Source organism: Cuculus canorus, chromosome 6, assembly GCF_017976375.1.
Source record: "Cuculus canorus isolate bCucCan1 chromosome 6, bCucCan1.pri, whole genome shotgun sequence".
NCBI classification, from domain to species: Eukaryota; Metazoa; Chordata; class Aves; order Cuculiformes; family Cuculidae; genus Cuculus; species Cuculus canorus.
The window spans coordinates 6,079,919-6,106,581 of record NC_071406.1 but is presented as its reverse complement, the minus strand read 5'-3'; the positions used below and the strand labels follow the sequence as shown (position 1 = coordinate 6,106,581).

Below are 26,663 nucleotides of genomic sequence, written 5' to 3'. Positions count from 1 at the left end.
CAACTTCATTAATAATTCAGAATTATTAAACTCGTATTTTTAATGAACAACAACAACAAGAGTACTCAAATATCCACGTACTGTTATTTTTCTCCCTCCATACGACTTTAGGATCTTGACATGTGGTGACGCTTCAGTGCTTTTGATGGTGAGCTGAGGTCTGCTCTCCCAAAAGTGGCCATTGCAGGTGTCCAGCATCACGGTGTCACCTCCTTCTCGTGCAGCTACGCCACAATTGCAGGCGGTTGCGGAGCGCTGACCTCCGCAGTCCCACTGTCGAACATGCACTTCAAACGCCCGTGGCATGCTTTGGCACAAAAGGAAGGTGCCAATTTTATAGTTATCGTAGCGCCTGAAGAGTAATAAACAACAAAAAAAGAGGATTTAGAGACCCAGAGCATCCGTCTGTGATGGTTGATTATTGGTGCTTGTACAACTGTGTTTGTTATTGAGACCAGCATGGTGGTTGGCCTTGAAGGAGGGAAAATTCAACACGTGGGAAAACGTTTTGCCAGCACCGTAAGCAAAGGAACACCGTCACATTATTAGCTGGAAGTGCATAAGAATCTGTGAGAAAAGCAGGTGGCTGGCTCCCAGCTGCTGCTATGGCAACGGGCATGGATAAAAAGGATAAACATTTGATAAAAAGCAAATGGGAAAATGTCCCTGCCTCCAGGCCTTAATAAATATGTTTTGGTTCTAACCGGATGCTTTACAGCATGATATTCTTCAAAGCAAAATTGGTGCTCAAATAACCTCGTCTGTGACTAATCACTAACTTTTACAAGACTGACTGCGGCTAAGTGAATACTTCCTGAGAAAAACAGAGGTGTTACTGAACACCTATTAAAATGAAATTTTTTCCCCCCTCTATGATTCCTTTGTGACCACAACTTTCTCTCTAAATGACTTGGCAACCAGCACAGTGCAGTGTCATAAACAATTTTGGACCTTCATTCCTCTCTGTACAAGAAGTCTTTGCTCCATTTGAGTGGGGCCACCAGCAGAATGACTTGAATCACTTTGCAGGCGTTTGCCCTCAGCAAAGCCAGGTAAAACTCCTCCCGTCTGCAGGCAGTTGAGTTTCCACAACAGGGACCTGCATTAGGATCCTCCTCTACCGGTGTATCTCTGTTTTCTCCTCCATAAACTTTTTACTCTATTTTATTCTATCATGATGTATAAAAGTAAAGAAAACAGTAGCTACACACTTTATCTATGCCGCTGGAGTTATCTCCATACAAGCCAACAGCTGCCCTCTCTAAAAGTGATGGATTCTTCTGCCTCATTTTAAGGCATTGTATTTAGATTTAACCATGACTTTTATGAAATTAAGTAATATGGAAACTAAGCCATAAGCTTATTATAATAAGCGTTATTCTTTTCTGCAATAAAAAAAGAAAATGTAAAAAGCAATGCATATAATACATCAACTTAACAAGAGGACTATTTTTAAGCACTGTCATACAAACATCAAAATTTTTTATCTGTTAATGTTTCCTTTATAGAGGAACAAATGGCTCAAACTCCAAGATTTTTAGCATGTAAATATTTTTTTATTTCTCTTCAGAATAAAAGCCAAAGAAAACTAAGTAACTTAAAACATAGTAAGAATTTAAACTCCAGCTGCTTTTCTCTGCTAGAAAACACATTTGACTTTATCTTTCATTTTGAAAAACTTATTGAAGTTGGCCATAAAACGATGAGATTTTGAATGGCTCTGTCTCATCTTATTTTCTAATCAGGTACATAAATCCTAAGTACACTTTGCAGATGCTATTGCTAAGACTGATTAGAACTAAGGACAACATAAAAAGTAGATAAACTCTTTTAAAATCAAGTACTAGTTCCATTTGGACACCTTCACAGGAGAGACCGAGGAGACAGGATATTTTATGAGAATTACCTTCCACAGTTTCCTTCAATGAGGGAAGCTTAGAAGGAAAGGTGTTTAGAGAGCTTGATGGAGAATAATGCATCAGAATGGCTGTACCCAGACTAATCAGCTGTAGCTGGTAAATAAGACTGCATTAGCATTAGCATATGCATATAAATATCATTGCAGTTATGGGAGGCATTTACTGCTTAATAAGCATTGATAGGGGACCCAATCCAGCTTTCCTGGAAGTCACTTAGAGTCCTTCAATTAAGTCATGGCATAGATTGCATAGCACATAACAAATCTGCAACACACCTAAATTGAATCTTTCAGCTGCCTTTGAATTATTTGAAGGGATAATTGAATGTAAACTTTTGTGTTGCTTATACAACTGTGGTTATGATAATGATTTTTTGGACAACGTTTGAGAAATTGCTTCTGGCACTAAAAGCATGTGGCAGAGTTACTGGAACTCTTGCATGAGAGAGCTTTGTGTATCTGTTGTGAACCAGGCACCACCGCTTGCGTTTAAATTGCCCTCCACAGTGCCCTTCCCCATCCTACTCTCCTAATAGTCTATAGGAATGGATGGACTCGGTAGAAAGTATTCCTTCCTCCCCATCCTTGTGTTTGGGTTATTTTTCAAGGAGTGCATCACTTTGTTATCCCAATATGAAGTTATGGCTGAAGTTGCACTCTTAATCTAAGAATTATAAAATACTAAATCTTTGGATATGACAGTGAAGTGCTATAGGAATCATTTCTGCTGGTTTATGATAAAAGAGGGACAGAAAAGACTATAAATATATGTAAAAAGTTGCTATTAGTAGCATGAGATTAAATATTCAGTATTCAGTAAGTTGCATTTCATCTTTTTATTAATTCAGTTATTATTGTGGCTACTCCCAAAGTTTTTCCACCACAGTTTTGCCACCAAATAGCTCAATTTGCTGACACATCCCTCCAGGCTCCCTCTTTCCTTGCTAGTGAGAACTATTTGTGTTACTTGTGAACCTAGGAAGTGCTGGGAGATGCTGGAGGATGTCCTCTGGTTTCAGAGTGCACTTCACTGGGATCTGATTGTGTTCTCAGGGAATGAAGATATTGGGTTATATTCAGCAGCCACTGGATATGGCTTGAGGATGTCTAAACTTCTTCAGACAATCAAAAAGAACAGCACCTCTGGGAGGGCTATTTATGTCCAGAACTTAGTTACAGGCTGCTATGATGAATGCCATTAAAACATATGATGAGCGTGAAGTTGTGCAAGCTGAGGGATTTTGATGGGAATTTTGAGGGATTGTGGGATGTTGCCGTTCCCCGGGCATGATATTGATGGATAGATTACTGTAAAAGTTTGAGAAAACTCAAAAAATGTTAAATTTTTAACTTAAAATGGAAATAATATGAACGATATATATATAGTTCACCAATCAAGAAATATTTTCTTCTTTATATTTTGCCTTAAAAGGGTTTTCTGCATATTTAGTTTTAAGACAGTACTTCATATTTAAGATTCTACAATTTATGTTATGAAAAGCTTTTATATTTACAATGTGCCATAACTAGTAATGAGGGCTATACTTTTGCTTTACCAGGCTTTCACATTTGTTTAATTTAGAAGGTACTTTGCTATTAAAGGAAGTGCTCTCTCTGGATTTTAGCTATATAATTAACGCTATTTCACATCTAGGCTGCAATATACACAAATAGATTGTGCTTACACTGTAAAATACGATATGTTCTGCTTTGATTTTCAGTCACTTCTGTTGGTCAAACGAATGAAAAGATTACAAGATAAATATTTCTACAGAAATATAGCAGCAAGAGGCATACCAAAGAGGAGTGTTGTCATTAGAAGTCGAGTATTTCAGTTATCTAACAAACAGTAAAGTACCTTAGGTGTAATATGAGCTCAGTGTATCAGGTTAAAAAAATCATTGAAATATATCATAAAATATCATTATAGAAGTATTATTGTGAAATCTTACAAGTCTTACAAATCAATGTGGAAATAGAATTGGCTGTTTCAGTAGGAAAATTTTACTGCCAGAAAAGAAATCTTCCATTTTTTCCTAATTTTTATGGCAATTTACAATTTTCCAGCAAATTTGGTAAGGGAATAATTAGAATCAATATTTTTTAAATTAAGTTAAATTTTGACAAGCTTTGCTTTTCCTTTAAATTTTGGATCACCGCTCGTCCACAGCAGCTCTGCCTGCATTTCGATCTGCTGTCTCCCGGCTAGCTGACCTACAGGTTTTGTCAGGGAACAATAGATTTCCTGAGGTTATATTGTTTGTGACCCTCTGCTGTTGATCACAGAAAGAGTTTTAATAGTTCATGAAGCTTTGTTTGCTACTGCCTTTGTAGTCCTACAGAGGTGGGTAAGGGCTGCTATTTCCTCAGTTGTCTTTGACTAGTTTTGGATGTTTCTTTTCTCTCATGTGTCATGTTCTCACCTAAGCCTGTGTCTACAGATCACTTAAAGCTGATGTAGCTCCTGAAGTCCAAGAGCTGATGCTCTACTCATCTTCTCAGCCTGTTGCTTCACAGTCCTTAGAAGTGCCTCTTCTCTTCTCTTCTCTTCTCTTCTCTTCTCTTCTCTTCTCTTCTCTTCTCTTCTCTTCTCTTCTCTTCTCTTCTCTTCTCTTCTCTTCTCTTCTCTTCTCTTCTCTTCCTCACTGTTTACAATCTGCAGATCAGTCTCTTTCTGATACTTTTTATTCCAGAGGAATACTCACTTAACGTCTTACTTGAACCCACAAGATTTTTGCATAATTCTTCCATTCACAATACCTAACACATACCTCATTTCAAACACAATTTCTCACTACGAACATTTCATGACCAAAGATGAATGTCTCAGTTCCATATCTCTGTGTCAGCCTTTGTCTTTACATTATAGGTTCATATCACAGACGCTGGAATTGCACTTCCCACTCCTTAGATACCGAGCTTTAAAATAATTTGCTAATGTGTTAATATTTTTTTGGATAGACAGGCAGAGAAGTTGCTTAACTGATGTGTAATAGGGTGGTATAATCATTACAATAATTGGAAGAGAAATTATTTACAATAATAAATGAGAATATAAGTAGGAGTAATGGGACTGTGAAATGATGGATAAGAAACTTGGCTGAACATCAAGAAGTGATATATCTTAGTGAAGTAACCTATTTATTGAGATGGCAGAAGCCCCATCAACTTGGCTCATTTAAAGCTACATTGGCCAAAGCAGTAATGAACGTCCATCCACAGGGAAGAAACATGCAGTTATCAAGGGATCAAGCTAATCCTGGGATTTTTCCATGTCAAGGCTGCATGACTCTGAGGGAGGGTGCCACAGAAGGATGAGCTTTTCAAACTCCCTGTGCTCTAATATAATCATAAATTGCTTAGAAGCATTTCTGTGTGCTATCAGTAACAAGGTTGCAAAGTGATTTTTTCAAATAAAACTTTTTGTTTGGTTTTATGCCTTTTTTCCCATGGAAGCTACATGAAAATGTAGTATGTGGCTGACAGCATTTCACCATACCAAGAGGCACTTTTCAGTAATTTATCAGCTTCTAAAGAGAACTACCTGACAGATCACTGTCCTTTCTTAGTCCTAAATCAGAAGGGAATATTTTAGAATCTGAGAGAGTTTTGAAATAATATTCTAATCTAGTTTAATATCCCAGAGTTGAAATAATTGCAAACACAATGAGGCATGGGAGTGTCTTTCCACCTCTTGCAGCTCTTCTGCAGCTCCTACATGCCAAGCAACCAAACTTGAATTAAACAGATGCTGGACCACATTTTGAATGGTGTTCAGCAAAACAGGAGGGAAACTGGAAAGCCCTAAATGTGCAGAGTAGATTCCCTAGCTGAGACTACCTATCACCTATCTTAGGTGATATCATTATTTGAGTCAGACATATAACCTTTAATGGAACCACTGCCTTTCTTCCTCTCATTTCATCAACAGATTTCTCCAGCTTTGATGCAATTTCATACGTTACCTCCAGAACATGCTGGACTGAAATTGGGATATTAGGATATCAAATTTAGACTATCATTGCCTACTGAGCCCCTGTGGATGTTGGTGTGCCTGAAGTCATTATCTGTGCCATTAGGAGGTTAATGGCAGAATGACAAACCTGTAATACGATCTGAAATACTAGCAACCTTGGATCAAACATACCAGATGCAAACTTTAAAAACTTTCTGTTATGTTAAATATCTGGGATAAATAGATTCATGAATGATTAGGGAAGTGAACTGGAGAAAAATGCTGTTCAGTACGGGCTGTCAAACACAAAGATACCACCTTTGTCTCAGTAAGTCTTTAAGTAACTTAAAGGTAGATATTATATGAGGACATCTGGACAATATCGGAGGATATAAAACTTTTTTTTTTTTTCCACTCATTGGCTAATATTTGCCACTTCTCATTTCTGAATTCTTTTCTCTGACACAATATGGCCATCTTCATGTATTTTGCTTGTGGTTATGACTCTCAACTCCATGTAGAGATACAGCTGTGCATAAACCAGGTCTGGAAGTAAACAGTAGAATGCAAGAGCATCCTTGGGCGGAGGGACTTTGCACCAGGTGTTACCAAACTACTGGGAAGGACACAGGCTGCCTTGTAAATTTAATCTATTTCTTGACCTTTTGTTAAAATGAGCATAAGTAGCTGGAAGGAAACCGTATATGTTATTGAAGTACTGCACTAATCACTATAAGCAAACTAGTACAGTTGTCTTTTGATATTCTAATGCAAAACCAAATGCATGCTACACCCAGAAACTGAAAAGTGCAGTAATTGAGCCAAATTATTTCAAAGTAGGATACTTACCATCCATCAAACGTGATAATGTGTGGATCAGTGAAAGAGTAGCAGTTCCCTGTTGGGAGGTCTTGAACTGTGACCTAGTTAAAATGAAATGTGTAATGAATACAGTCTACACAGCAGTTTTTCTTCATTACTGTTCTTCACAAAACATTAGGGGCAGGATTCATGTGTCAAGTACAAACTAAAATCTGACTTCTAAAACATGACTGCGAATGGGTACAAAATAGGCTTCGCTTTCAAGCAACAGAGTTCAATCATATGCAATGAGAGAGTTCAAAGTGCTGCTATTCCACCTGATGTAATGCACTCTCTTCCTTTATCTGGTAAAAAGTGAAACTTTTTATTAAACTTTTTTGCTCAGAAGTAGATGATTCACTGAAATTATCAAGAGAGTAGAGTGTTCATTAAACTGTACTAATTTTAATGCCTGAAGTATGGTGCAAGAAATGCTGTAATTAAGTAGCATTAGCATATTTTAGTAGTAGTCACTGCCTGTTCCCCAATTTCACTTTATGTTTCTTGATACAGCATAGGAATAGCTGACTTACTTATTTGATGGGCAGGTTATTGATCAGATCCTGGAGACAAATCAGGCTGCTGGAGCTGCCCGCTTTTGTAGTGTGAAAAAAAGGGTCAAGGATCTGCTATAGGAACAGAGAGCTTAGCTACATCAGAACTTGGTTGTTTGAGCACAAGGTCAGTCTGAGAGTCCTGGTGCCCTGCAAGAAGCAAATGTCTCTGCAAAAGCCAGAGGTTGGGCAGCTCCCTTCAAAGCTGCAATACCTGAATCTTGGGCAGTGCTGGGCAGACATAGCCACGTCTGTTCAAAATGTTTATTATACTCTGCTATCGAGTTCTCAGAAAGGCAAGACTGAGCTGTGATTTGCAATATGAAGAGCTCCCAGTCATACTGGTGGGAATGATGAAGTATTATGGTTTTCCCATATCCAGACTGCCAGGCTGATTTCTTGGTCGGGGTTGTTATTTCTTTGCTCTGCCCATGAGAAATCCAGAGATGCCATTCAGTTTGTTCTGCCCTGGTCCACAAATCGATGCTATATCCTTGTGCAGTCTTTCAGTCTTAGCTTTTAGGAACAATGGTGAAATTAAATAAATGAAGAAGAGGGTGAAGAGAGAACCACACTCCCTGACAAAATTCTTCACCTGTGGGAATCCATCAGCTGTATTTCAAAATGCCCATTAACTGTTGCACAGCCACTTCTTAGACACCCACTGGCATCTGGCATCCCAAAATTTTGGCCTTGAGAAATGAAAAACTCAACACCTCTTTGAACAGCATTTTGATCTGAGGTCAATTGTATCGTCTGTATCCTCAGTGTGATATAAAGAAGCGTCTCGGAATTTTCCCATCTTCTCCATGGCTGCAGCCTTCCTAAGTAAAATTTTTGCATAAACAAATCTGTGTGACCCTTTTTGCTCTGCTCTTTTCTTGCATGATAACAGCAGCAGATGCAAGTTCTACTTGTTGGCAGTCTTAGTTTTCTGAAGTGCACTTTGTTGGATATCTGAATGTGTTAGGATGTTCTGCCCATCATTTCTATTAAATTTTCAGATAAATCAAAAATATTTGCACAAGAACTGAAGATTATTTAGATTTTAATATATAGGTTTTCCCTTGATATGTTGCAGAAATTGCTTTATATTAAAGCCTCTAATTAACGGCAAAGCAACAATGAAGAAATGGGGGAAAGGGAAGACAACGTCTATTATGTTTCCATAGATCAAGTTTTAACTGAGATAGACAGGATTTATTATTAAAATCGATTAATTCCATTTCATACTTGCTATACTTTTATGTGTTAATGGAAACAATCATAACTTTAAGAAAAAACATGAGTATGAGAGTGTTTTCCATGGAATTAACTGTAATTTTTGACTTAATAATCTTTAAAAGTTCAAAAGAAGCCTATGCTGATATAGTCACATGCTAGACATTGAAACTTTGAAGACAAAAATTCTTTTGGTCCAGTTTAATCTCATTTACTCATGATCAAATCCATCAAAATCAGGGCAGTGAAATTATATCTTTCATTGCGGGGGTTCTTTCAGTTACTTAAAATACACCAGCTTGGATGTGCCATTTCTTTGAGAAATTTAGCTGAGCCAAATTCTCTTGGGTGATGGGATTATAGCACTCAAACCTCCCAGCCGAGGCCCTGAAACCACTTCACAGACAATGGGCCAGTCCCTGCTTCCCACAGTCCTTTCTAGGCAGGGAAAGCATGGCTTGCCTCCCTGATTGATTTTTATTATTTTTATTTTAGACATTTTGTACGTGGATAAATGAAGAGACAGGGAAGCTGTGTGTGTTGTCAGAGGCGTCCTGGTGATTTCCAGCACAGTCACAAATCGAACGCAGCGCTGCAGAGTCCTGGTCCTCCTTTCTCATTACCAAGGCACTGCCTTTCCTTTGCTTTTTCAGAAGCTGTTTTCCCAGTCCTCGATTTTTCCTCCCCCGTCCTTCTCAAAAAGGTGCTAATTCTCTAACTTGATTTCTCCCTCTCTCCTCTTCCAGCATACTCAATTACTCCTGGTGACATTTATTATCCGGCTGCTGACCTGACTGATGTGATGACCAATAATCAAACCTAAATTTGTTAAAACAAAAGGCTTTACACGTTAATTTCTTTTGGAGTATAAAGAGGCTGGTTTGGTTTACTCTGATGACAGCAATCCCCACATGTTCACATGGTTAACGTTCATCGTTGTTTTCCGAAATACTAAACCTCCCATTTAAATTTAACACGTTTGCCAAATTATTTTAGGACCTGACCTTCACATCCTTTGGTGTGTAAGCCCTCCAAAGCAAATCCTTCCGTCCAACTGGCTCAGCTCGGATGCGGCTTATGCGGTTCCCATCCTTAGCAAAGTCTGTCACGGCTGTGACGGTCAGCGTGGCAGTTGCACAGCTGCTTTCCGAGCAGGGCACCCGCAGCAGATCCACCTGGCATGCCGAAAGGGCGATGTCTGGGGCCCCCAGGAACTGGCTATCTAAAATGAACATGAAGACTGAGTCTGACAAGAGTTATCCGAACAGTTCCCTGTACTCTGTTTACCTTCCAATACGAATGTTTCACATTCCAGGATACACATACCCTTGAAACCAGATGGGTTTTGCACGAAGACAGCAGTGACTGACTCAATCTGGCGTCTCCCTGCACATTTTACTGTGTTTTTTTTAATTTTCCTTGCAGTAGGCAGTTTACTAAAACTCAGCAGTGCTTTTCTTTCCACAGGTGGTAATATTTCTGGAATGACAGTCTTATCTTTATGGGTTCACGCCCAGGGAATGAAGACAAGTATTTCTCATGTCAAAGAAAGAGATGAGTCTGTGATTCTGGAAAACATTTATCTTTTACGAGCTTTATTATGAAGAGGTATTTGCGGGGAGTTATTTAATTTAGAATAAACAGATTTTTTTGATCTGGAAAGGGACAGTTATCTAGTAAGTTTCCAGTGAGCTTTGGATCCCTGACAGAATGGCAAATGCAATAGATTTATATTTGTATTTTTGGCTTAGCTAGGTTATGGCACTTTACTTTCCAGTCTGTAAAATCATGGTAGTTTTATTTCTGTCTTTCACAGAGGTGTTGTGAAGACAACTTCCCTAAAAGAATGTGGAAAAGTAATAAGCTATGGCAGTACTGGCTATGTAAGTATCTGTGATGGGAAGGGAAGTGATGGATGGTGACAAAATCAATATGGCAATGGCAATCCATTCATTCATTCGTTCATTCATTCATTCATTCATTCATTCATCCAGCTGTGCTTCTACACATCATATCTTTCTTAAAGAAGTTCTTCAAGCAACAAGACTGGTATTGTCCACTTCCCTTGGGTCCTGCCCCTTCATGTTGAGGTCCCAGATAAAGGACAAACCTGAATTTTTATTACCACAGTGGTGTATTTTGTTTACAAGCACTGAATGTTGATAGCATCTGGTTCTGATCTATCTCTTCAGCATTTATATAGTGTGTGTCTGCACTTCAAGAAGTCACTCAACCCTTCATGAATCCTTTTGTGGGTAAAAAAGTGAAATCGTGGCCCTGCTGAAGCCAGCCAGAATTTTGCTGCTGACTTCAGGACCACCAGGACCACCAGTGTTTGTGCCAAATATTTAGTTTTCTGTCCTGAATCATTAATTGTCAGCTTATAAGAATGAAATTCTAGAAATGGTGCTAATGGAATTAATCCAATAAGAAAATAAGTGGTTTTCCTTTCATTTTTCCCATTTGTAGAATTGCTTAATTTATAGGAGATGACATTCAAGTATATAAAGATAGTATTTCTAACACAATTATATAATCATTGTTTCATTCCTTATGGAAAATGCTCACAAAATATAATTTAAATTAACCCTTTAAAGTTCTATAAGAAATAAACTAAAAATTTGCAAATATTAATAGCGTATTATCTCTAATATCAAATGCTTAAAGGCTGCCTCATATCTTAAAAAAAGTCCTGGCTCATTTTCAAGATTCAATTAATCTGGAGGTTTCCATGAGGAATAGTTATTGCCATTACAGCCCCATGAGCTGTGCTCCTAACCCCGATCAAAACTTTAAAATCAAAGAAAACCATCTTGTCAAAATAGTAATGATAAACTTAACAAAAACTGAACTCCAGTGGCTCTGCTCTGCCTTGACATTCATTATGATATTGTCTGAACTCAGAGACGTATTTCTGTGCTTGTAATTAGCTTCCTTATCACTTATTCCCCACATAATTAGCACAACAGTGCTGTTATATGGATTCAGTCAGAAAAGAAGCTTGTCAGTTAATTTATTCAGTATGACTGAATCTCTGCTAAAATTGTTTTTATTTTCAATTTAAAGCACTGTGGCTGACATTATGCTTTTCAGAAACCCACAATGTTCCTTCTGGTAAACTAGTGGACTGTAAAGACAATAAAGTCACAAAACTCACATGTGGTTATGCAAGCATTCAGCAGCAGATATCCAGCCTTAAGTATAAACAGATATCTCAATTGATCATAAATGGCACGAGTGTCATGTTAGGAAATAGCCTCAGGATGGAGCAGTCATGGGCTAGAGCTCGTTATTAGTTTGAACTACAGAAATTATTTGATTAAAACCAAAGGAAATGTTGCATTTCAGTGACAAGTTCCCTGTAAGATTATTTAATTGGTGGAGTCGTGCCTCCATCCTGGGACCTATTGGCACCAACACATCAAGCTCATTGACAGCTTGCAAATCAAACTGCTTATGCAAGTCTTGCCTCATCTCTTTCTTCTAGTCAAATGCACATTTTGGGACCAGAGAAGACCCTGGCAAGACTTTGGCCTCAATCTGATCTAGCAAACTCAGCCTCCTCCACTCAAGAGCTCCAGGACCATCCATTCATTGTTAGTGAGATTTTGAAAGCCTTTATCAAAGCCTAAGAAAAATGTGAGGCAAACCAATAACTTTGACAGTTTATGTGACTGACTCTCATTGATCCTCATAAACAGTAGGCGTCTAAGTTGCTTGGAGTCTGTGGGAATGTCCCACCACACAGCAACCTGCATTCTTCCCTACCTCAATATCTAAGGAAAGCTGTTCCCATGAGCTCGGCGGATGTTTGCCCGATGGACCAGCAGAGACTGCAAGCCAAGAGCAATATGTAGAACAAAACAGCACTGAGCCACAGAGAAATGCAAAGTACTCTGAGTATGAGAGCCAACACAGCTGCTGGAACCATAAGGTGCCATTCCATTTAAGATCATTGTGTTATGATAGCATTTGACTTATTTTTTCTTCTGTCTAAGCACTTGGTTGATGATGGGGAGAGAAAGGAAAGGGATTTAGAATGGGAAAAGTATCAGGAACTATCTGGGTTTTGCCAACGTATTTTGGAGCTGGCTTTTTGTGGGTAGAGAAACTGAGGCCATAATCCTATCTTTAAATATTTTTCTCATAGAATCAGCTATGGAAGAGAAAAGAATGACTTGTTAAAGAAGAGGCTGGATGTTTTATTTGATGGAAATGGAAATAAAAAAAAAATAGATAGCCCCTTTAGTTTGGCATGACATTCCACTGGATTAACTTGGGGAAAACTTTTACTGATTAAAAGGGCAAGATGATTTTCTAAGCAACACTGTTAGTGTTTTCAAGTACTTTTAAAAAAGAGAATAAAATATATAAGCACGAGTGATTTTTTTCTTTTATATTAGGTTAGACAAAAAACTCTAAGCCAGCAAAAGAAAGAAAAAATGCTTCAGTACAAATTTACTGAATAATAAATCTGCAGGTGCAGTTCTTATTGATAATTAATGACACTATTCTACCTAAGACCATTGCAGCTACAAAAAGTTAAAATGCAATTTTATACTCCTGGAATTTAAAATAAGTTCTTCTACTCACAGTAATTTCATCCCTAAATCTCAATGGACTAACATTCAGGTTATTGCTAGTCAGATTTGCTCTCCCTCTCAAAAATCTGAGTGATATTATCATCTATTTTACGTTGCAAACAAATCTATGGCCTGGTTTGCTGATTTATGGCTTTTGCCCTCTCTTGTTATTTAAGTCCTGTAATTTCTATTAGGATTCATTGTAATATAAATAAAGGAAAAGGTAATCACATGGTTTCCATTCCAATACATAAAGCTCTTACCCAAATCCTCAGTACTTAGCTGCAAAGTAATTTTACAGGAATCATCGTGCCCGGGACAGGCAATGGGTACAGTGCTCAGAATGGTCAAAATATGCTCTTTGCCGTCCTCTGCAATTTGTAATGATTCTGGTAAAAACTGGAAATAAGAAAATTATTTTTAGATCAGTTTGACAGATTAATTAGGCATTATTGGTGTTTATGAAATTTTGAGTGGTTTCAATCAGTTATGAATATACGTAAGTGCTTGTAAAATAATAATGACTTCTGTAAAAATCCTCATCATCATCGTAATAATGATCTTAACCTTATATGGTGAAATTGCTGTTAAAATGCTTTAACATTTTTGACGATTGGGAAAATGTAGTTGTATTTGTCATATATAATATCTACTTGTTTCCCATCTCCTAATCTCAAAACATTTTTTTATGAAGCCTGAAAATAGCATGATACTATGGAATTTATTAATTTTCAATATTCTTGGTGAAATGGAGCCCCTATTCTGATGTACTACGAGAAATATCGTGGCCTAAAGTATGACATTACCTCATGATAATGGACTCGAAGTTTTTACTCTGCTGCAAGTGCAAAGTGAGCACAATTTTTTTTCCCAATTCCTCTTCCCTGCTATGGCAGGAAGAAGAATTTCTCTATACATGATGTATTACAGCTTTGGTGACTCGAGCGCCGAGAGAGAGCTCGGGTTGTGCCATTTCTGTCTGTCTGTTCTCTCGGGGCAAGAGCAGAAACAGCACTCAGGGCTAGGCAGAAACGGCAAATTCCATTCCCTGGGAAATACTGATATTTCCAAGAAAACTCACACTGTTCTTCAAACATTAGACAGAACGGGCTGCCAGATTTTTCAAACTCCATTCATGGAGGTACGAAGCTTAGATACTCAGCAGATCTCAATTTCTCCTGCACTGCCAGAATGCCATTCTAATCCTTGAGTAGGATTAGACTTGGGTTTCTTTTACAGTCAGTGTGAACTTACGTTCAGTAATTTGGTTTTTTGTAGTACCTGACTGTAAGAAGATGATGGTTGAAAACTACTTTTTTTTTGTGTTTGCTTTGTTCTGGTTTAGTTATGGCAAAAATCTGTATCCTTGTAGGTGTGTCTTCCTGTTATACATAACCCCCAGAGTACTTTGGGGTGAGTTTAGTGGAAGCTACAGTTTTACACACGGTTTATGGTACATTAGTGTCAACACCTGCACAGAGTGGGTGCTTTAGGGTGTGTTACAAATGGACTGAAAGCCATATAATTTATTAAGACAGTTTCTCAAAAGGAGCACTGGTAATGATGAACGAGGCTTACGTTTCTGTGTTTTGTTTTTCAGAGCGTGTCAGATAACGTATAAATATTCTCCAGGGATACACTAGACAAGTCAGTCAATCAGGGCCATCAGCTTTACCTTAATCCCAGCATAGAAACCTTTGCTCTCTTCAGGCAACGACTGCTGCTCAGGAGTGTCCCTTGTAAAAGCAGTGACAGCGCAAAAGACCTGTAACAATAAACAGCATATATTACGTCTTCTCTTGAAGAAAAATCATATAATTATACATCTTTCTGTGGTCTGGGTTGTTGAGGTTTTTTTTTTTCCTACCATTGAAACAGATTTTTAGGGCTTAGGCTTTAAAAATGTTTACACACAAAACTTGAAATTTGGAAGAGTATTTTAATGTATTTAATAAGCAAAGGAATATGGCGTCTGTCTCAACAATTAATAACACTGAATTCTTCCAGTGTGTTTCCTTCTGCAGTTTTTCAAGCACCTTGGTGCTTGAAAAGGAAGATTTAAGTTGTTTAAATCATGATTTAAATTGTTTAAATTTAAATTGTTTAAGATTTAAATTGCTTAAGATTTAAATTGCTTAAGATTTTAAATTTAAATTGTTTAAGATTTAAATTGTTTAAATTTACATTGTTTAAGATTTAAATTGTTTAAATTCTTTTAAATATTAGGAAGATTTAAATTGTTCAGAGATATTGCTGTCAAGATTAAGACATTAATTGGCACCCGAGACCTCAGTCTGTCCACTGGATCAAATATCTTCTCTCTGCACCTTGTTCGTAAGAAGATTTTTAAATTATTTTGACAGTCAACTGGTCTAAGAAACTCCCAGCAATAAAAGAAATACCTTTTTTCACCCTTTTGTATTATAAAAGATGATGCAGATGTGCCCTACAGAGTTTATATTGGAAAAAAAAATGTAATAAAAATTTCTCCAAAACAAAAACCCCACCAAACACAGTGTACCAGGCCATTTATGTTTTATTCCTAACACAGTCACACAACCTTTATCTCTGCTGAGCCCGCACGCCATCTGCCATCTTAATGTTCCATTGGTTTCAGAAAACCCAAACCGCTAACATCATTTCTAGGATCATAAGATTAAACTACAGAAATTTTCCTTAAAGCAATCGACAATAAGCTCTGAAACTATACTCCTGAATTATTATTTTTTTTTTGCCTCTTCTCGGAAATGAAGCAACAGATTGTGACACACTAAATCAATTCCAAGTAGTCAGATGGCATATTTATAGCTACTGCCTTTTTTAAGCCTCAAATAACCTGTGAGGAGGAATTGGACCAATCTAATTTATTTTCCATTGTGATATACTCCTTTGGATGGATTTTCCAGCACCACTCACTGCCTGTGCTGCTTTTGGTAGCTCTAAATGTTCAACTCGGGTACGACCTTCATTAGCGAAACAGGCTCAAAATCAGGACGTTCCCTGATTCATAAGGTCGTGTGGTCATGAGTTGCATTGCACTCTATTATTTCTTTTACCACCCTAAGAAACCCTCCTTGTTGCCACCAAGTCATGAGTTTCCTTGAAACTGAAGAACCCTCTTTCCTAGCTCATTTGCTCAAAATGAAAATGTCCCACAGTTCCTACAACATCATTTGTATGGCAATGGGAAAAAGAAAAAATCAAGTGTTTTCTGTGCTCTTCATGTGGATTATTCCCAGATCAGTTCAGTCCCAGGTTTATGTGTCTTTTGGGCCTTTTTTACCTTCACAAAGTTTCTAACTCTTGCTGATAACTCCAGTTAGTTTGGCCCCGTGAAAACGGCTGTACTTGTTATCTTAACTAGATGGAAGCCTAGAAATCCTACTGGGTGTACTGGGGAAAAAAAAGACACAGCTCTCACAGAGATACTTTGCAGTTAAAATTCCTCAGATACTTTGTAGTTAACCAGTTTGCCTCCAAAGGAGAACAAGTTGTTTTCTCCTTGAGGTAATAAGCCCCTGTTATTGGTAGATATTTATTATCTCCAAGCATTCCCTAAAGGATCATGTTCACCTTACAAAGTTTTCAAAAAAGTTCTTCTGCTGGGAAGATAAAAGGCGAGCGTCGATCTTCCTCCTGCTGCTTCTCCTACAGCTGCCACAGGGAGAATCTGCAAAATTGGGATCTGACAAGCCGATGACAACAAAGAAAGAGTTCAGGTAATGTATCTTCCCCTTATTAAAGAAAAATAAATAGTGATCCCCTTGCAGAGCTTATTGAGCAAAACCGATGCACCTGTATTGCAGATACTGTGTTTATATTTGCTGGGCAGTTTGCATGTTTGGCTTTAATGGTTTTCACCAAAAATGTTCACACAGAGACCTCTTTTTGAGTATGCTATGTGGAGTGTTCCTGCCATGGAAGGGGTTGTAATGAGAAGCAGCAGGGCTGTGCACGAGGATGCCCGGTGCCAACAGAGGCATCTCCTGGTGAACCTCCCCACAGTGACATCCTGGAATATGTCAGAAGCCAGCCTGATTCCCTGCAATCATTGTATTTTCTCACATATGTACTTTAGGGTATATTTTATTGATAAAGCACTGAACACCAAAATCAAATACTTTTCTATAATGATACAGTGAGATATTCTTAAGATTGTCAGCCCATTCCGGTTCTGTCTTCAGCACTTTTGGAGATTAGCACAAACTTTGGAAATTCAAGATATATGGACAGCCATCAGGAGCTGCATTTTATTTCTATCTTTTATATCATTCCTCTCCTTGTAGTGCCTTTACCTTGTTAGGTGCACACTTCGCTTCACAATCAGCAGATATGTTCATCGGCTACTGAGCTTCGGGCTGACAGTTTGTCACGTAATTATTATGATAGGCACTCTGAGGAGTTTTTCTTTGCCTTCAGCTAAATACTAGCTCTTTTTCTACAGCCCAGTAATCAACTTTTTCTTTCTCTTCTTCCCCTCCCTCATCTCAGGATGCAGCCTTTTTGAAGCAAAGGGATAAAAGCATCACTGACAGCAGTATGCTGATGGCAGTGACAGGTTAGGCAGTATTTTTCTACAAACTCATTAGATCTGTTAAAAATAACAAATTATATATTTTTTTTCATCATCTCTTAAAGGGACAGAAATGTACGGGTGCCCTTGTACAGGATTGCTTCTGGGTGCTGGCTGCTCCCTTTCCTCTGTGCACCAGCAGATCCTCCTATAAGGTAAAAAACTTGTTTTAGGCACAAAATTCTGATTAAAAAAGGCCCTGGTAGCTAGGATATTTCTCCTTTCCTGTGTTTTGGAGCAGATTGCTGCCCTTAAGTGGACTCAATCAGATTCCTTCCCCCTTCACTGTGAACTTCATGAGCAGCATATTTAGCTAAATGCAGATCTCAGTCATTAATTTGGTCGGGGTCAGGTAGATCTGGCAAAAAAAGTTGAGAGAGTATTTTAATCCTAGGAGGTGTCACCATTTCTGGCAAATTTCCCTCTAACGTCTTTTGCACATCAAAATGTGGGGGTTTTTTTTCATAAGTCTTACAATCCAAAACTTTCCCAAATCAGTTTATTTATACTCATTTCAAACATAAAACTGCCTCCGGTTTCACTCTATTCCCTACCCCTAATTACTTCTGAATGTATCGCAGTGCTCATCTGCAGCAGCTTGAGCCTGTAGTGAGAGACACGAGGCCAAAGGCAGAGGCAAAAAAGCTCAAAGACAGATGCATTCACATTTGTTGCCATCTTCAAAGGCTGCGTGTGCAGAGGCGAGGGCACGGGGGGTTGCTTGCTGGTGCATCCAGCACGGCCATGCCTCCAGTTCCATCAGCCTCTCCCAGCAGCACTCAGGTAAGGGGTTGGGTTCCTGAAGGCAAAACAGGCACTACTTTTCTCATGACCAAACCACATCAGATACCTGTGAAGTCTCCTGGGTTTGTCAGATAGTTCCAGGAACTCTCGGAAAGCCCAAGCTCAGCTGGATGCTTCTCAAAGCACTGGCGGAAATGGTGCCACCACCCTTCTCAACAGCATCACAGCGGCGTTGACACTTGTCATCGAAACAGGGAAAGCTGGCAGATGGGAGTGTTGGGGCTGCCCATCAGGACTGCTCTGGTGTTTTAACTAAACAGCCACCAGGGAAAATTAGCAAATATATGTCTGTCCCTGGCTGTGGTCCCTGCCTCCTCTGCTAGTGCAGCCTAATCCCTGGGGGTGGAAAGCTCCCTTGGGAAGGCAGAACATGCATCTAACTCACAGCTGGGAGGATCAGCTTCCCATTTCCCGTATCTCTCCAGCTAACACTTGAGCTGTATTGCGGTGCCAGAGCTCCTATAGTGACAACAGCGATGGTTTCAAGTTTAAATATTAGCTTTTACTGGTAGTGGTCTTTCACGAATGATATACAGCCAGGTACATCCCAGTAGGACTCGAAGGTCTGGATTAAAAAGTAGAAGGAAACATTTTCCTTACTCAGACATCCAATCCCCTGATGGATATAAGGTACCATTTATGGATACCCACTTCTTCCCACTTACTGGGCAGGAAAGTCTGCATGTTCTTCGTAAGGTGCAAGTGCCTAAGCTGCGGTTGATTAGCTCTATTAACTCCAGGATTGGGTCCACCCTCATAGCACCATCACTCTGTCAAAAGGCAGGCTGGGGCTGCAAGGCTAAGAGTCGCTCATCCACCCTCATGGCTTGGAAGTGAAAGGTTGGGCAGGGAATCGAACATGCCAGGTGAAAGGGTTTCTCACGATGGCTATCACAGCCTCCAAGATGCTGTCATCTGCTCTATTAAATGCTAATAGGCTGGGGTTAGAAAAGGCTGGAAGAGTCACTCTGCTGGGAGATGGGGAGTGCAGGAGGGAGGGAACTGTGGTTTAGAGCCTTGATGAAAAGAGCAAAAGATGAGCAGAGCTGAGGGATGGCATTTCTAGGGAAGTCAGAGCGGAAAAAAAAACCCTTCTCATTAGCTCGAAGAAATGATGTGGCTGTAGGTATTTGCAGAAAGTGGTAGGAACAAAGTCTCTGGAAAAGCTTTCCAGAAGGGTTAGCAGGGGCGGGAAAATAGAGATTCTGACTTTGAGTTAATTAATAAACTAGACCTCAAAAATTTTGAACTCAGATGGTTCCCTGTGATGGGCTGTTAGCTGCAGAAGGGAGGGAGCTGGTGCAAGAGCATGACCTGACACTGCAGGATGTCCAGCTCTAGCCACTTTGCTACTTGCTATATATAAAGAAGGCAGCTGTTTCCAGTTGCCAAAAGGCCAAACAGTATGTTAAAGCTGAGTGTAGGTCATTCATCTCCTAAGCAAACACATTTTCCCAGGGTAGCAGCGAGGTGTCTTATCAGCTTCAGAATTTTGCTCATCTTTTCTCTGACCCTTTCTGCTTTAAAATCTCTGTTCGAGTCCACCTTGAGCTCTGTTTCTGCAGGGATGCTCCTCATTTTCTGCTTGAAGGTTAAGAAAGAAATTGTAAACTCAGGTGGGACCTACAAATAGGCGTCTTCCTCTTTCTGTTGTTGATTTTGTCAAATCTGGTGGACAGGTTGGAATTCATAGTAAAGCAAGGGGAAATTTCACTCCTCTTCCTCTGTAAATGAAAATTAGTTATTTTGTATACTGAAGCACTAATTTACAGTCTTTTTGGCTAAGACATTTTTTTTTTGCTGTTGCAGATTGCTATGTGGAATCGCCACCTCTGGTATAAAGCTTGAAAAGGCCGGTTTTCCTGAAACATTTTTATTTTACAACGTGCATCATGGTTTATGTACGGTGACAATTGCTCTTTGCTGTATGAACTTTTGGATTGCTGTGCTGAGCAGAATCTGCACAGTTTTCTTCTAAACACCTTTCTTTCTTAGTGTAACTCATTACTCAGAGTGTGCTGCTATAATTTATAGATGGCTGTGCCTCCAGGAATGAAATGACCTCTGTCACTATCGCATGTATAAGGCTTAGGAATGCCAGGATTTTCATATCAGATGGAGTAGGCTTCTTTCCGTGTTTGTATAGAAATAGCTGCATGTTATAGATTTATTTAAGCCTGCAATAATTTCATGAACATTATACTGCCAACATTACTGTCTGAAATAACGAAATTGGAGCCCAAAGATTGGAGAGAAAAGCACATATAATGGCTATTAAAAAATGACTGGCTGTTTAGTCAATACAAGTTCAGAAATGTTGGCCAGTAAATCTCAACTCTTCTCTACCGTTTGACTGTGTATTAAAATATATCAATAGATGTTCTATTAAGTGGCTGACCTATTACCTGGAGATCTTTTGATGGATAAAAAAAAGTGTAGATATCTATCAGTTATAGGTGATTTTAAAAAAATCTTCTCACTTGGATGTAGGTTTTTTTATCAAGTAATGAACAGACAAGATGCTGATTTCAGGCTATAAAAACATTGAGACCAAATTCAAGCTTTGTACAGATAAAAGAAGAGTCGGTTAAAAAATAACCAAGCAGTTTTCAGAATTAATTAATTAATTTATTTATTTATTTAAATTTTGCATCCTGAGAGACAAAATCCACTCTGAGTGCCACCCATGCACCCTGGCAGTGCACGGCTGTGGGGATGCTGCTGCTGGACTGTGTACGGAAAAGGGGAAAAAGAACTAGAAAGTGGTCCTGCTTCATCATCTCCTCTCTAATATGGCTTTTTTCAGTGGAGATCTGGCTTCCTTTTAAAGCTGCCTAAGAAAATATTGTTCCACCTGTACCTTTTCTGGGTGAGTGAAAGGTCAAAATCTGCCTCTGTGCAGCCAAGTTTGGTCCCCAGGGTTTCATTCTCCCTTTAGTGACATCACATTACCTCTAACCCTTCCAGCACTTACTAAGTTGCTTCAGGTATTCATCACTGGAATTGAAAGGAAATTCTGCCTCTTTGTGACTCTTATTAGACACCCAAAGTGGGATGGCAAACACAGTGAAAGGCTTTTTGAAATATTTTTTTTTTAAAACTGAATTCCCAGTTATAGCTGAGGCTTCATTGCTTCGTTTTCACCAGTGATGATTTATGGATAATTATAATTAGGCAAATAGGCCATGAAGACCTTTGGAAAAAATCTAGCAAGGAAGAGAACATTTCAGTCTCACTAAACTCACTAAATTAAAAATGTAGCTTCAGCAGAGGACAAAGAAGGGCTTACTGAAACCTTAATATAATAAAAATGGTCTTATAAAGATTTGGTGATGCTACTAGTTAACAGAACTATATTTTCCCTGAATCCCTTAGGAATGTTAAAACTGTATTTGAAGTGATTGCAAGTGAAATTATTTTGATGAAAATATCTCTTCATAACACAAACTTGTCTTAAACTGGCAGAATTGTCTGCCTCATGTTGTAACACAAGTGAGAGCAGCATCAGTCAGATTCTGAAATCGGGAGGCATAATTACAAGAAGATAGGAGAAAAACCCATCTAGATTGTGCTGCCGTTATAAATGACTCATCCTTTCAAGAAATGGAAAAAGGTTATTCACATTTCTTAAATATCTTAAATACCTCAAAGAAGAGCTGCAAAATGCCAAGATTGTTTTCAACTTTCTTCTAATACAAACTCATTATACCTGTTTATTCCTTTAGTTCATTGTAAAATCACTAGTAGCTTTCTACCTATAAAAGTGATGATCTTAATATAGCTTTAAAATTCTTGTTTCTGAACCATGAAAGGCCATGAATTCATGCACAAGTCATTTTTTTTTTTCACATCTTGTATTGGCTTCTGTTTTGTTGTTGTTGTTGAAACTAGAACTGCATTACTATGTAAGCCATCAAATATGCTTCTTAAAGATTGTTTTGTAATGAACTCTATCTTTCAGTATGCTATTGAACCAAGAATTTGGAATCGGAGAGGCAGAATACCATGAAAAAGACCATAAAATAAACCTCCCTCTATTTTAAAATGTACCATCTTTCTTTTCTGTGAAAAGATGTTATTGTGTCTCTGGTCCGTGAGTATAAAAATTACTGAATGCATATAGCTGAGTCTCTCTCTACTGCAAATTCTCACTGCTGCAAGAGACGAAAAATACCGAGCAAAAATTGGCACATGTATCTACTACTTATACCAACTTCATGGCATTCAAGCTGTAATGTGAGTGCAAATATTCAAGTTGCCTTTAGAAAGTAGTAAAATGGATAGCTTCCCTGAACTCACTGCGATTCAAAGGTGTGTTACACATCACACATCTTGTAAATGCAATTTAATAATCATGTTGCAAGAGAGTTTCTGTTTTGTGAGGTTTTTTGTAAGTTATGAGCAGCTGTAAGTGTACCGAGTGAGAAGGAGCACTAAGAAAAACACAACAAAGATTTATGAAATGGTTTTGAAGCCCCTGAGTGTTTGACCTTCTTTGCTGAAGGTGGGCTGGCATTACCGTGTCTCCTAATCTGAGATTTACGCCGTTCATCTCTACGTAGGAAAATGACTGCAGGGTGGTGTCACGCTGAATCTGTTCTTTCCTGCCAGAGGTGGACAGGCGGGACCAGACCACCACATACTGGAGCGGCAGCTTTGAGGAGGGATGGCTGTAGGTGCACTTCAGGTGGACACGACCTTGCACAAGCACAGGAGTTACCACTGGTTGCAAAGCCACGCTCGTGAGTTTATCTGGGAGGAGAAAACACAAGAAGGAAGTAGCATAAACCTTTATTTTAATATCATAATTATTCACTCAAAAAGATGTCAATATACCTAAACATAGGAGAAATGCTACATTTCATATTCGTGTGCTTTGACTGTTAACCATGTAAGCAAGGAAATATATTTCATATGAAACGCAAAAATTGTCAATCGTGTACTGACTACTCATCGTTGTTGTAATATTTGCCTGTTTGTTTTGTGGTTTGGATTTTTTTAGTATTTTTCAATAACCGAAATGTTATTGAAATGAAGTACTCAGATTAATACAAATTAATTACTCTGGCAAAGGCCATCAGCTTTGCATTCCCCTGAAGCACAGCCTTTTGATCCAAGTTTTGCAATAAGTACGGAAGAGATATGAAAAATAATTATATTGCAGAGGTAAATGAACTCTCAGTGAGTTTATATTGCCATGCTCTGAAAATCCTTCCCAGGCTGTTCTGGGATGTACCTGGGTTGAGTTCACTCAATATAATCTCCCTTTGCCCAGAATTATGCCACTGCTCTAAAAATGCAACATGCTTTCTGTAAGATTCGATAAGTTTTGAAGCCTGAAACTTTTCTTCCTGTTAAACTCACTTAGGAAGTAGAAAAAAAAATGATGTATAAGACTGTAGGGTGATGTTCTTTCATCTCTAGAGACCCAGACTCAAACAGAACATGAAGCTGGTTCAGATGCTTTGAAAGGGTAAATTAAGAAGCGTTTTTGGAAGAGTGAAGAAAAGCTGAAGAGAATAAGATATGAGGCTGAGAATAAGATATTACAGCAGAATGAAGAACCAATATGTTAACATGTGTCCAGGGCAAATAACAAGATAAGAAAAAGAAACAAGCTACTTAAAATCTGAATAACGGCCAGTTGTTTATATTCGTCTCTTTTCTTTTTTTTTCCTGAGGGAAGCTGCCTCACACTGTGGCTCACATCATGACTTTCTGCAAGGAAATTATTCCAGAAAGATAGAGTTAACTGATCAGCTCACAGGAGGATGTGAGCAGAATTACAAGCACGTATGCCACTTTTCCCAGCCATGTCCTTTCTGCCGAGCTATGAAGCTTTAAATTCATTTTGTTTTGCAGTTAAGAATTGCTGACCAGTGCCACATTCCTGTGTCAAGAAGCTGTGATGGTGGCAGCTGGACTCAGCTCTGGGACTGTGTAAAGGCTCCTGTGCGACAATGATCAGAGCTGAATTTAAGACAGTGAGTTAACCACCCCTAATAATAATGCTTCAGCCTTGGGTGTTTTCCATCCAATACATGATACTGCAAAAACACCCTAAAGACAAGAATTTAAAGACTCAAGAGAGCTGGACCTTAATAAAACTCACATAAGAAAGGTGAAAGCTTCAGCAGCAGTCATTAGAAAAAGGCAGAAAACCACTGGTTTGGGATAGATGGGAAGAGAGAAACTTTCTTTAATGAAAAATGCAGGTAGATTTACATTACTGAACAAGTATGGATCAACAGAAAGGACAAAACCAATCACCCAAAAAGTATTGGTAAAAAGTACTTCAAGCAAAGGGCAGTGGATTTTCTATAGTTTAAAACAAGCCAAGGTTAAATTGGAAAATGGCTGTATTGAGTCAAAATTAATTTCTGAGAAAGAGTCACAGAAATTAAAGAGTAGTTCCATTTATTTTAATTGATATTTTTATTCTATTTAGTGAATTAATCTGACTTATTTGGGGTCTTTTTTCCTTCTTCTCCGTAATGTGAGAATGTTAAAATACTGGTAAGGATAAAAAAAATAGATATCTTGTTCTTTAAAATTTATTTTAGCTTGAATTTTGCCTGATTGAGAGGTGATAACCCTAGTTTCTCATGCTTCATGTCTATGTCCAAAAATGCTGAAAGCGAAATACAGAGGTTTTTTTTTGTCTTTTGAGAAAGCGTCGCCTTTTCTGACTAAATCTTTATGCACTTGAACACGCTCTGAAGTTCAGAAGGTTTAACTGAGTGAGCGATTGCTTTCTGCTATTCCTTTGTTTCCTAGTTACCGAACACAGGTTAGATCTCTTTTAGCAGTTTGAAAATTATTTCTGACGAGAGTAATTATATAAATGTCACAAAAAAGATGTTATCAGTTTGTGGGTTTTGCCTTCCAGAGTTTGCGGATTGTCTTTTTGGGGAGATACTGTATTACTGATGATAAGAACTGACTGTAGATATACTATCCTGCATACAATGTCTTAATAAAACCGAGATGCTACTGCTCACTAGCTGTGCAACTTCAAGCCAAAGTGGAGCCAAAGACTGTAGGAAAGGTTACACGTGAACTGTAACCAAGCAAAGAACACTTCAGTAATACACAGCAGATTACATTTTGTGCTGGTAATAATAGCTGTTCCTCAGAAACACCTTGGACTGCTGCTGATTTATTTTCTACATGGTCTGCATCTTACTGGGAGCAATGTTTAAATCGCAAGGTCACCGAGATGTGCATTGCAACACCAGGACCTTTGAACACCCAGACAGAGAGGCATATGCAATCTTATTGATAAATATTACACTTGGCTGTTCCTCACCTTCTGCGCAGTAGCCCATGCATCCTTGAGTAGGCTGCAGGAGATATATAAAGAATTCACCACAGTTCCTGACGGCGATGGGTATCCGAAACAAACAGCAATCCTTGGTGCCTCCAAAGAAGACCTGCCAGGTAGCACAGGCCGTAAGCCGCTTGCTTTCACCGGGAACTGGCAGGGATTCAGACTTCAGCGACAGCCACACTGGAGCTTGTGTCCCACATTTATTCATCTGAGGATGCACACAAAAGAAACTGTTTACAGCAAATGCAATAAAACTCCGTGAAGAATCATTACAACCCAAAGACTTTGAGTACAGTGAACCAGGAGGGTTGGTGAAAAAGGTTTGTGGGTTGGGATGAAAATGTCTTGCTCAGACAGGTAATATTACAGAGTTACAGAGATAAAATTCTCAAGAAATACAGCTGGATTCCGAAGTATTTTCCTCTGTACATAAACAGGCTATATCCCTCCTCTGGGAAGCACATTTTGGGCCATGTCAGCTGGCCCATGTTCCCACCCATGCTTCATCTGTCGCAGAAGAAAGCAAAGGCTGGCAGAGCACGAGGGACAAGAAGATATTAGGACTACCCCAAAGCAGGACACTGTTATACTCAGAGCATCACGCACCAGCACCTTCCTCCAAAACAGCTACAAATTCAGCTGCTGTTGTCAGAACAGCTTCTGCCCTACCTCTCCAGCATGTACTGGACGTGTATTTGGGGCCTGAGCCTCCCTCTTGTTCTTGAGAGGAAACATATATGCAGGATATACATGATTTGATCAAATTCTCTGGAATTTTTGACCTTCAAATTTCAGCTGTTAATAGATTCCATTAAATTCCTGAATCCTCTGAACACAGGAAACCCAAAACAGAAACGTTTAGTC

The 26,663-nt window shown here is 38.8% G+C and overlaps 1 protein-coding gene across 1 annotated transcript in view; it reads right to left on the bottom strand.

Moving 5' to 3' along the window:
• LOC104065221 (von Willebrand factor D and EGF domain-containing protein) overlaps positions 1-26,663 on the bottom strand; it is a 181,023-nt gene that overhangs the window by 105,556 nt on the left and 48,804 nt on the right. Inside the window, exons 3-9 of the mRNA XM_054070274.1 lie at positions 25,779-26,007; positions 22,989-23,221; positions 14,768-14,857; positions 13,356-13,491; positions 9,514-9,731; positions 6,723-6,796; positions 82-352 (exon numbers count right to left, since the gene is read on the bottom strand). Of these exons, the coding sequence (XP_053926249.1) occupies positions 82-352; positions 6,723-6,796; positions 9,514-9,731; positions 13,356-13,491; positions 14,768-14,857; positions 22,989-23,221; positions 25,779-26,007 (1,251 nt within the window). The remainder of the gene's footprint in view (positions 1-81; positions 353-6,722; positions 6,797-9,513; positions 9,732-13,355; positions 13,492-14,767; positions 14,858-22,988; positions 23,222-25,778; positions 26,008-26,663) is intronic.